The following is a 12180-nucleotide window of genomic DNA, read 5'->3' as shown; positions in this document are numbered from 1 at the left end:
TATTTCCAGCATACCATATAACATAAAAAAAACATTAAAAAAAAAAGTAATTGCATTAGACTAAAACCAATTAAAAAAATTGAAAAGTTTTGGATTGTTTTGGAATTTTGTAGAAGTAATCGTTTGGATTTTCAAAACTATTCCAAACCAAATTGCAATACACATTTAATATAATTTATTATTATTATTATTATTATTAATGTTGTTATTCCTATAAGTTATATTGTAGAGTTGCTTCTTTTTATTTCACACGTGTAATTAGAGAGTTTTTTTTAACTCCTTTTCATTGTTGATTGTTGATGTTCACCTATAAGAAAATCATGAAATAAAAATCAATTTTTTGAAAAAAAAATAATTAGTTGCTATAGTAACTAAATTAGATATAATTTTAAAGATTAAAAAAAAATTGGTTTATAAATTAGTTTCTATTATTGTTAGATAATTTCTAAATTGGTATCTAATTAACAACCAAGGTTTTTGCTATCAAATTTAAATAATTGGTAGCAAAAACCTTGGTGACTAATTATATATCAATTTAGAAACCATGTAACAATAATAGAAACTAATTTAGAAATCAAAAATTTTTTAGTGTCAGTTTCTAATTTAGTCACTATAATACAATTTAGTTTTTGTTTCTAAAAATTGGTTTCTATTTTATGATTTTCTTATAGTGATTATCAATTTTGTGGATCATCGTTTTCACTCTCTTCACTTCACTAGTATAAATATATTCTTGCTTTATGACTTATTAAAAACCCTCATATTATGAATGGAACGTAACCCTCTACCTTTCTTTTCTCATGCTTCGATTTCTAATTATAATTAGTTTCAATCAAGTTTGATTTATTTTTCTTTTTCATATTATTGTTTTCGATTGCTTCTATCAGATTGTGCATTGCTCCACTACTTACATTAACATATTCCTCATATTTTTAAAATTTGTAAAAAAATTATTATATTAAATTTCATATTATTCATTACATAAATTGTATTCACAAAACAAAATTTAAAAAAAAATTACAGATATATATCAAATTCATTTTAATACATATGCACTTAAAATTATATTTTAAACTTTACCTTTATATTCAATTCTCTATGATTTTAATGATAAAAAATTAATACTACAAATGTAATTATACAATATATACCAATAAATTTCAAATTTTAATTTTAAAAAAAAATTCCTTCCCATTCAATAAATTAATTATATTTCACAAAAATTTAAAATTAAACAATAATTAGGTTACAAGTGTTATACAATTTTTTTTATTAACAATAAAAAATAAATAAATGGGAACCACTTCAGGGGTGGTTCAACTCTTATACATAAAGAGCAAGCGCTTTACCATACTCCTACCTAGAGACACCTTCCAGCTTAACTAAGGAACTACCAGACCAAACACAAGAAAACATTAAACAACCAACCTCATACAATCCACAGGATTCAAAACCCAGTTAGAGTACGCACAATGAGACTTTGCATAAATTCAAGATCAAACATTTACCTGTAGCAATGCGAATACTTCAAGCACATCTACCACACCCCTGTCGAATGTCACAGAGTTCCTATATTTCCAAATTCCTATGTTATACAAATATATGTTAACACTAACTTCAACCATGAATTTTCACTACAAGAAAATCATTAAATAACAACTAAATTTAGAGACAAAAAATAATTAGTCATTATATTAACTAAAATAGATACTAATTTAAAAACTAAAAAATTATTAGTATTTAAAGTGGTTTCTATTATTAATAAAAAAATTATAAAATAATTTCTAAATTGGTAACTAAATTAGCTACCTAGGTTTTAGTTACTAATATATTTTAGATTCTAAATTGGTCTCTAAAAGAGTAATAGAGACTAATTTAGAAAATAAAGTAATAAGTAGCTAAAATCTTAATAACTAAGGATTACATATTAATTTAGAAACTATTTTATAAATTTTTATTAATAATAAAAATTATTTTAAATACCAATAGTTCTTTTAGTTTATAAAATTGTCTCTAATTTAGTTGAATAGTAACTAATTATTTTGATATCTAAAATTAGTTTCTATTTAATGATTTTCTTTTTAGTGTTTAATTTACTTATTAAATTTAAAAACATTTATTAAAGTTAAGAAAATTACACACTTTTCTTTCTTTCTTTCGTGTGAAATTAATTACTTAATTTTTCTTCATTTTCATTTCCTATTTGAAAAGAAAGCTAGGTTAGAATTTGATAGCAGTTGTTTAGTGTGGCAAAACCTAGACTAAAATTCATCTTTCTGAAAAAGAAGTTCTGATCTTGAACGTGTTATCTGGTGAATAGTTTCATATCAGGGCAATTGTGTGTGGTCCTGAGGTAGGAGAAAAGGAAATCTTTTATCTCCATGTGAGGTTTATATACATCTGCTAGAAATGGTTAGAAATTGCAGCATGATTTGGAGGCATTGGTGGTTATGGCTGTCAAAAGCTGTGTGTGTGAATGCAGATAGAGGAAAAGCAGATTTGCCTTTTAGTTTTTAACTCTCTTACCAATTACCCTGCATGTTAAAAGTTCTTAATCAGCCACTCTTCTTGATCTTTCACTCTCTCACGGACCATTTTTTTTATCACTTTATCTCTACTTTTTAGGAAGAGAGAATGTTTGGCATGAATAATCAATCAATGTCAGACATCCACCATTTAACAAAACATGCAGAGAGAGAATAATATTTTGTATACCCTCTTCGTGTAAACATTCTATCATATCTATCATTTTTCTTTATATTAATCATACTACTTCTCTTTTCTTTCTCTCTCTCTCTCTAAATGTTTATTGGTATAAGCTATTCATGCATCACTATTATGCAGATAACATAACTTCATAATACTATCTGCAATACTTTAGACTCTTTCTGTTCATCTTCTTGGTTACTGATTAAAATAATAAAATTGCTTAACCTTGTCATAACTTAATGAATTTTACATGAATTTCATGTCTTTTTTACTATATATATATGTTATATAATTATTGTACTAACTTAGTGTATTATGTATCACAGTAAAATTAATACCAGAAGATGGATTAGTTTTTTATTTTGTGTAGTTTTATATATGAACTTAGTATGTTTAAAGAGAATTTTCAAGTCAACATGGTCAATTTTATTTTCTAATTTCAATTAAAATGTATTATTAAAAATAAATAACCATATACAATTACACAGAGTACTGTTTTAAATTTTATGTTGGAAAATATAATTAAATTGGTAAAACCTTGAAAATTGATTGATAGAGATCAAGATATGGTTGGTATAAATAAAACCAAACGGGTTATCTTAAATAAAGCACTAAATTTTAATCTTATAAATAAAAAGTTATAATTGATTAAAAAACCACTAAAAATTAATTATCAATGATATAGATTAGTTAAAGTCAGTTTAATACCAATTAGGTTCATGTTTGTTGAATCAAATTAAATGAAAAAAATCTAAAATCTACATTTTTTCAAGACTACTTTTGAATTATTTTGTTTTTTTTTCATATTTAAAATGTGAAACATAACTTTAAACAACATATCAAACACATTGTATAGATATGGTGACCAAAAAGTTGACCCACAGAAGAAAGAAAATGATCAAGCTATTATGCAATGTACAATTATTGAGGAAGAAAAAATTTGAAGAGTGGAAGAAAATCATAATGCTATAATGTGCAATTATTGAGGAAGAAAATTTAAAAAACTGGAGGTAGAGAAAAAAAGGGGAAAAGACAGAAAGTGCACTTCAGAACAAGCCAGTTTGGCTTGTGCTTTGGTCTCTTGTACGTGCCATCTTCAAACACATCCTTTTCCTCATCCACATTCCAACCTCTCTTCTCTCTCTCTCTCTCTCCCCTCACACACTCACAAACTCAAACTCTTCCTCAAGTAGGTACCAAACAATGAACTCATACACTTCTCACCATTCTCTTCCTTTTCTTTTGGTTTTACTCACAGTGTATAGTTAAAGACTAATCCTTAGATACTGAGATCTATTTAAGGAATTCACTTATCTGATATATGTTTTCTTCAGACTCTTGTACCAGGTGATGCTTGATGCTTGCTGCTTGAGGCTACCAACAAGTTGTGGCGGTTTAAGAAGTGATTAAAGTGAATAGCCATAGATTTGAAGGCAATCCTTCTCGGGATCCATTCAACTTTCTCAGCTTTTTTCTTCTTTCTCTCTCTCTCACTCACTCACTCACTCTTGGTGGTGTTCTCAAGAATTTCTGAAAAGTTTGAAGAAGAGAGAAAGCTATATAAGTAAGCAGGATCCATGAGCTGAACAAAATCAGATCCATTAATTTCCTTAGTATTATCCTTTTCACTGAGCTGCTGCAAGATCTCAGAAATTCTTTTGGTGCAAATAAACTTTACTTCTTATCATCATGTATTCTATATAACCTATATTGTTGTTACATATTATATATGACCTATGTGTAGTGTACTTGGTTTCTTACCTAATTTTACTTGTATATATAGGTTAGGTGGTGGAAGAAAACATGTCCAATTTGACGTCTGCATCAAGTGAAATAAGTGCTTCTTCAGGAATCAGAAATGACAACGGTTTTTTCCATGCTCACCAACACTCCTCCACTTCCATAAATCAAGAACCACAACCAAAGAAGAAGAGAAGTCTTCCTGGCCACCCAGGTCATTCATCTAATTTGATGCTTAATTTGCAGCCAAAATCAATACTTGATTTATTTCCTATATATAGACAGTGTAATCCACTTTATAGTTTAACTTTTATACATTATGTAAGAAGCTTATGCCTTTCAAAATATGATTTTTACTATTATTAATTTATAAACTCAACAGATTCATCATATACCAGAATTTGTTAACATTAAACCCCTTATACATTTGTAATTTTGCTTCAGTTATACATGTATAGAGTATCTTGTTTTTGGACATGATTTTTAATATTTAAATGTAATTTTAAGAGAACAAACAGTTATAATTTCTGCATTATAAACTTGATTCCTTTCTTGGTGTTTTTTGAAATGCTGGTACTGTAATTTTGTAAAGGTTTTCATGAATATATGAATGTGTTATAACTGAGGTTTGTATGCTAGAGTAAGAAAGTTTGACAAGATTTTGTATAAGTGTTGAAATATCATGAAATAACTCATGAATCCACAAGTTTGTATTATTATGGAAGTAAGATTTGAACTTTAATTGAAGAATTGATTAAGGTAGATTTTGTTGTTTTACAAGTAAATTATGCTGGTTTGATGTTGTTTTTTGTTTGACTTGGTTTGGTTCAGACCCTGATGCAGAAGTGATAGCATTGACTCCACAGACCCTATTGGCAACAAACAGGTTTGTTTGTGAGATTTGTCAGAAAGGGTTTCAAAGAGATCAGAATCTGCAGCTTCATAGAAGAGGGCACAATCTGCCATGGAAGCTAAAGAAGAAGAACAGCAAAGAGGTGAGAAAGAAAGTGTATGTTTGTCCAGAGGCAACATGTGTTCACCATGACCCTTCAAGGGCCCTTGGGGACCTCACAGGAATCAAGAAGCACTTTTTCAGGAAGCATGGAGAGAAGAAATGGAAGTGTGAGAAGTGCTCCAAACGCTATGCAGTTCAATCAGATTGGAAGGCTCACTCCAAAATCTGTGGCACCAGGGAATACAAATGTGACTGTGGTACCCTTTTCTCTAGGTAATTAATCTCCTTAATCAACTTTTAATTCATTTTAGATTAATTCCAAAACCAACTTAATCTCAATCTAATTTTCTATGTAAAAAATCATTTTATAACACTTTCTCATCAGGTTTATATATTCTCTTCATTGTGCTTTGTAGAAATTATATAATTAATCATACAGGTATTATGAGTTTATCCTAAAAAAATTAATTAGAATATGATGATGCATTAAAATACTTTTTACATTGTTATTTGCATAAATAGTCAATCAAAATTTAAGTTGTTTATTAGTATAAAAAGTTGATAAATTGTTATCACTATATGTCATTTTATATATTATAGTAGTAGTGTATATATATTGACTGGTAATGTAAATCCACAAATAGTTTAAATTTTGTTTGGAAAAATCTATAACTAGCAGGAGCCAATTAATCAAATAAATGACAAAATTAATAAATATATAGGAGTAAATATCTAAACCGAATAATTTTATTTTGTAAGTCAAGTTTGAAAAATAACTCCTTATATTTTTATTTTATCTGAATTTCAAGAAAAAAATTGAGACAGATTTTTGTGTTGAGACAAATATTCAGTATTATAATCAAACTTAATAGAAAAATAAATAAATAATTTCTTCAGTTTTACCTTTTACTGAGAACCTCTCAACTCAATACAAAAACCTTATACTTCAACTTCAAAGCTTTCCATGTAACACTACTTTTTTTATTACATTTTATTTTCATATTTTTTCTGTTTAAATGAAATGTACATCTTTTTAACATCAGAGCATAAATTTAATTTTTTTTATCACAGACATTTCTCTCTCTCAAAATATGTAAAATAACAACAAACTTCTGCATCACTTACTCTTATTTGTTTCAAGATGATGTATATTAAATATTATGTTTTATTTAATAGATAATATTATCAATATGTTTTTCTTTCTTATAATAAATAAATAAATAAAATACTAACAATGAATATACTCTATATTTTTTCCTTAATTTAAACAAAAAAAATCTTACTTTTCCAATATCAGGAAAGAAAGAGTGTGTTGATGAGTAGGGAAAGTGTGTAAAACAGTGCAAACAACAACAAAAAGTCTACTCTAGCTAGGAAGGAATCTGTGTGTACTTATATACATGAAAAAGAATATATATGAAATATCACACTGAATATTAATTATTTATAATATATCAATAGTTTGAGGTTTAAGGTTGTGTTGATAATTAAATTAAATATTCAGAGAGATTTGCATTAATATTAAAGAAAAATGTATAAATGAAAATTATTTTTTTATCCATAATAAAAAATATAATAAATGTGACTCATTTAAAGAGTGATTCAACTCTTTTACAGAGCAAAAGAAACCCACACCTCGAGAAACTTCAATCATTTTGAAACTTCAATCATTTAAGGAGTGATTCAACTCTTTTTTAGAGCAAAAGAAACTCACACCTCGAGAAACTTCAATCGTCTAAGGAGTGGTTCAATTCTTTTACAAAGAAAAAAAACCGATACCTCAAGAAATCTCAACCGTCTATCTTTTAGGAGTGATTCAACCCTCTTACACCTAGAGAATAAAAGAGATTGACACTTTAAGAAACCTCAAGTGACTACCTAACACAAGTTGAAAAATAACTTAAAATTCAATTCAAAGAACACCCTATATCTTCTATATTAGCAACTATTAATTATTATTAAATGTAATATTAATATTAATATGGATTTTGTCTTTGGTGTGGTTGCAGGAGGGACAGCTTTATCACTCACAGAGCTTTCTGTGATGCCTTGGCACAGGAAAGTGGTAGAGCAGTGAACCCTCACTCTCTACTATCATCACACTCCCAATTTGGAAGCCATGCCCTTCATTTTCAAGCACCATCATCACTGGTGATGAAAAGAGAACAAGAGTTCAACCTATTAGGTCAAGAGATTCCATCATGGTTATCTTCTCCAACAGTGTTGGAAGAATCACTGCACACTCAAACACCAAGAACCACCTCAGACTTCTCCTCCACTCCACACCTATTTCCCACACACTCCTTATTCAACCATGATCAAAACCCTAGCCCTACTTCCGCACCAACTTCTTTTCTTCCTTCTTTGAGTTCCTTCCATTATTCCACAGCCTCTCCTCACATGTCAGCCACTGCTTTGTTGCAAAAAGCCTCACAAATAGGAGTAACAGTAAGTGCAGCTTCACAAGGCATGATAGTGAGACCCCACTTGTTGGTGCAGCAGGTTCACGTGCCTCAATGTACAACAACAACAACTACTACTACAACAGGGTATAATAATATGGCTTCATCTTCACCCCTTTCTGGAATGCTTATGGCTATCCCTTCACGTGAACAAATAGGGACTCATGGATTTGCTCCTGGCTTGGCATCTTGAGGGAATAAAGCTGCAATGCTCTCTGATTACTTGGAAGAAGGTGCTGCTGCCAACGTTGCAGAACCAAGCTAGTGCTGAATAATACTCATATATATATATATATATAATGTGTATATATATATATATGTATGATGAAGCATCTTCTCTGTTTTCCATGATATGATTGATGGCTACGAGATAGTATAATAGTACTGCTCTGTCCCTGCTACTAGGGGCATGTCTATTGCACCAAGAGATAATGTGTGTTAACTTTCAGGAACTTGTTTCAAAAACCAACACAATATCCCACTTTGCTTGTAAAAACAAAAAAGGCTACTGCACTATGTTTTTTATTTCTAATTCTTTATCCACATCATTTCACTTTATATTATATATATATATATATTATATTATAGGAAGTACACTTTAATCTTAACTCAAACTCATAAAATCGATATATATATTCTAAGAATTAAACTTTAATCATAACTCAAACTCATAAAATCAACATATATATTATACGGAGTGAATTTTAATCATAACTCAAACTCCTAAAACTCATGTTTAACATATATATGAGGTTTGTAATTAGTCTATGTTTGATCTCAAATGTGCCACAAAATTTGCAAACAAATGATGTTGAAATCAAGTTTTTTATTATTCTTAGAGTGTGTTTGGATATGCCAGAAGAATGAAAAGGAGAAGAATATTCACAAAATTTAAGAAAAAAAAAATGCTGAGTAACTTTTTTCACATATGTGGAAAGTATGAGTGTACAAATATAATGGATTATGTCTTTATAATACACAATTAAAACAATCGACGATGTTTTTAATTTTTTTTATTGATATTTATGTTTTTATTTATTATAATAAAAGAAATAATTAATGTAATACTATTTAAATAAATAAAAAATCAACCACATTAATCATATATATTACAAATTTGTCATTTAAATATATTCATTTTTTAATTTAAACAATTTCATTTTCTATTCCTTTCTTTTTTTTTTACTCTTTCCATCCACGCAATCTAAATAAACCATTAGTGGAAGAGATCTTCAATATATATTACATACAAAAAAATATTTAATGAATTATATTTTAAATCCGTGTGTAAATTCAAACTAAAACATAAAAACATTAACAAAATTTGATTTTCTGTAGTTGTTATTTTATTTTGACATATATATATATTAATGGTGAGTTTTGAAATAAAAAATGTCATTTAAAACTAACTACTATATCTTTTAATTAGTTAATTCGATTGCAAAACTAACCATTAAATTGAATTTTTTTGAAGTATATATTTCCAAAAAAATCACAAAACATAAAATTATTAATATTTTGACTATGCTGATAAAAAAAAAATATTTTGATTCTTCAGTCATCTACTAAAATTAAAAGAATATACTTCTTAAATATAAAAAAAAAATATTATTATTGTTCAATAATTTTAAACAAGCAATGAAAATTATATATAGTTATAGATCAACTGTTGAGTTAATAAAATTAATATTTTCAAAGAGTTGTGGTAACTAATTTTATTTATTTATTATCAGCAAAAACTATAAGAAAATTCTTAAATAGAAATCAACTTTAGAAACAAAAATAATTAATTGTTAAATTGACTTAAAATGTTAATTTCTATCCACGTTTGATTTAAATACTAAGTTGTTTTTATAAATATATGAGAAATCGATATTTAGGAAGCATCTTAAGAATTTTATATGCGAACAATCTATATAAATGATTTTTATACAGACATCAATATCAATCAAAGGACATAATATTATCATGTTAATCTAAACATAAAAGAGTGAGAAAGATGAAACTCAAACCCTATTTTTCCAATTCAAGCAACAATTATTTGTCTTGTTTTCTTGTTAATCGTTGTCATCACAACAAATTCCAACAAACTTTTATTATTCTATTAATTATTTAATGAATATTTTACTTGATTATTCAATTGTTCCTTGTGGGTTCGATATTTGTCCTTAGGGACACATTATTACTTGTGACAATGCGGTGCACTTGTCGTAAAAAGTCATCAAGTTTTTGGCATTGTTGTCGGGGAACAGTTTGATTTTTTAGTATGAATTCCTAAATATTGTGAATATTCTAACTGTTTTTTTGTTTGTTAATAGTTCTTAATTCTTGTTTATGTTTCTTTAGGTTAAATAGAAGGCGTGAGACATAACCCTAGACATCATTGGAAGGGAAACCAAAGGAAGGAAACCCTAAAGAAGGCAGTCGTAAGGAGAAACGCTCTGGATCTTCTTTTCTTAAGTTCCATGTTTGTAATAGCCACCATGAGTGGCTAATTCTTTCCTTTGGGTTTGGGAGTAATATGTTCAAACTCTTATGTATTGAGTTGATATTTATCTATTATATTCAGTTCTTGATTGATGATTGATATTATCATTTTAGTGCTTAACATATTTGAATGCTAGGAATAAATTTGAAATGTTAATTGCTTTAAGAGACTCTTAATAGTTTTGTAGGTGAAGAATCGATATGAATGATTTTTACATATGCATTAATGTCAATCAAGATGGAATATTATATGTTTTAATTCATCCACTGAAAATACAAACGAGTGAGAAGGATTAACCTCAATCCCAATTTTCTCAATTGAATCATCTAAATCATTTACTTTGTTTTTATTTAATTTCTTACATAAATTCATGATACCAACAACCTTTCAAACAAAATTTTGCACATCTTTTGATATTTAGTGAATATTATACTTGAGATTACAATTGTTCATTGTGGGTTCGATATCCGTTCTTAAGGATAATTTATTACTTTTAATTGGTACACTTGCCGAATTAAAGAGTCATCATAGCCTATTAGTCACAAGAATCATAATCTTATCATTAGTTAGAGCCTAGGCAAAAAATAGTACAGACAAATTATTCAAACAAGCTAGCAAGTTGCCTTTGAAATTTGACATGAGATGAAATAATTTTTTATTTGATTACTTTATAATCAAATAATCATATTAACATCTTTAATCAAATGGTTTCTATTAAAACATTTAATCACCATATCTTATATTTCATAACTCAATTGAATTACTTGACTAATATGTGTTTATATTAATTTTAACAAGTGATTAGATTATAGTTTTTGCATCTTACCAACCTCCTCTCCATATGCAGTTTTAAAGATCTCATTAAAAACTCTTTTGATAAGAATGTGTTTAGAAAGTACTCTCATAATAAGTCTCCTTCTTTGGTTAGCACATATGATAATAACATGTAAAGTAAAATAAGTAAGAAGGAAATAATATATACAGAATAATTTATATTGGTTCGTCTATTGCGTAGACTACATCTAGTTTTTTGCTAACGAGTTAAGTTCAATTAGGCAGACTAATACTACAAAGTACATTAGAGTATTCTTTAGAGTCGTAATTACTCTTGGCTAACCCCTTGAGTATTCTTTCCTCAAGTAACTATTGATTGGCACCAAGTATTCTTTGAGCTCGTAACTACTCCTAGTTAACCCTTTAAGTATTCTTTTCTCAAGCCATTTCTAGTTGACACCAAGTATTCTTCACCGAGTCATTCTTGACTTATTCAAGTCTTCTTTGTCTTTTAGTCACTCTTGGTTAACATTCAAGAATGATAGGTTTGGATGATCATTTGATGATCTTATTTGAATACATTGAATACTAGAGAGTGATATCGTCTCATAGATGAATACACAATTTATGTCTTCTCTCCTAGTACAATTTTTTTTGCTCTCTAAGGACAGTGCCTTTCGACGTATATAATGGATATATTTTCTCTCCTAACTATTTGGATAAACACTCTCAGTATGTTTTCCATAAAGTTCATTTGGATCCTAACATTTTAATTTTGTTTTTTTCTTTTAGCTCAAAGATCTTTTTGGGAAGTTGTGAAGTCTACTTTATCATTTGATTAATATTTTTAGTATAGTGAAATCTCTATTTTCTTGACTTAGAGGAGTTCTTTTAATTTGAGCAGCGCTTTGACATGATATATCCTCTCTTTTATTCATTTTTTATGGAAGGTTTTATATAAGCCCTAGAAGAAGGTAGTTATTAAGCGGTTGTTTATAGCTGTTAGTAACTTCAACTTCTATACATTTCCATTTTGCATCTGATAAACTCTA

The 12180-nt window shown here is 28.0% G+C and overlaps 1 protein-coding gene across 6 annotated transcripts; it reads left to right on the top strand.

Annotated features, from left to right (window-relative positions):
* The first annotated feature begins 3545 nt into the window (after window positions 1-3545).
* On the top strand, window positions 3546-8409 carry LOC137816639 (protein indeterminate-domain 7). Of its 6 annotated transcripts, none has more exons than XM_068619867.2 (5): window positions 3546-3902; window positions 4044-4273; window positions 4493-4663; window positions 5281-5677; window positions 7414-8409. In XM_068619867.2, the coding sequence occupies exons 3-5, from the start codon at window positions 4513-4515 to the stop codon at window positions 8057-8059; spliced, it is 1194 nt and encodes a 397-aa protein (XP_068475968.1). In that variant the 5' UTR covers window positions 3546-3902; window positions 4044-4273; window positions 4493-4512; the 3' UTR covers window positions 8060-8409. The 6 variants fall into 6 exon arrangements, with proteins under 6 accessions (XP_068475968.1, XP_068475969.1, XP_090154683.1 ...); XM_068619868.2 differs by having other exon boundaries at window positions 3758-3898; XM_090298557.1 differs by having other exon boundaries at window positions 3758-3902; window positions 4044-4370.
* Window positions 8410-12180: the final 3771 nt, after the last annotated feature.

Source organism: Phaseolus vulgaris, chromosome 1, assembly GCF_051622355.1.
Source record: "Phaseolus vulgaris cultivar YP4 chromosome 1, ASM5162235v1, whole genome shotgun sequence".
NCBI classification, from domain to species: Eukaryota; Viridiplantae; Streptophyta; class Magnoliopsida; order Fabales; family Fabaceae; genus Phaseolus; species Phaseolus vulgaris.
Note: the sequence above shows the minus strand (reverse complement) of the source record. Positions and strands in the feature narration are given on the sequence as shown.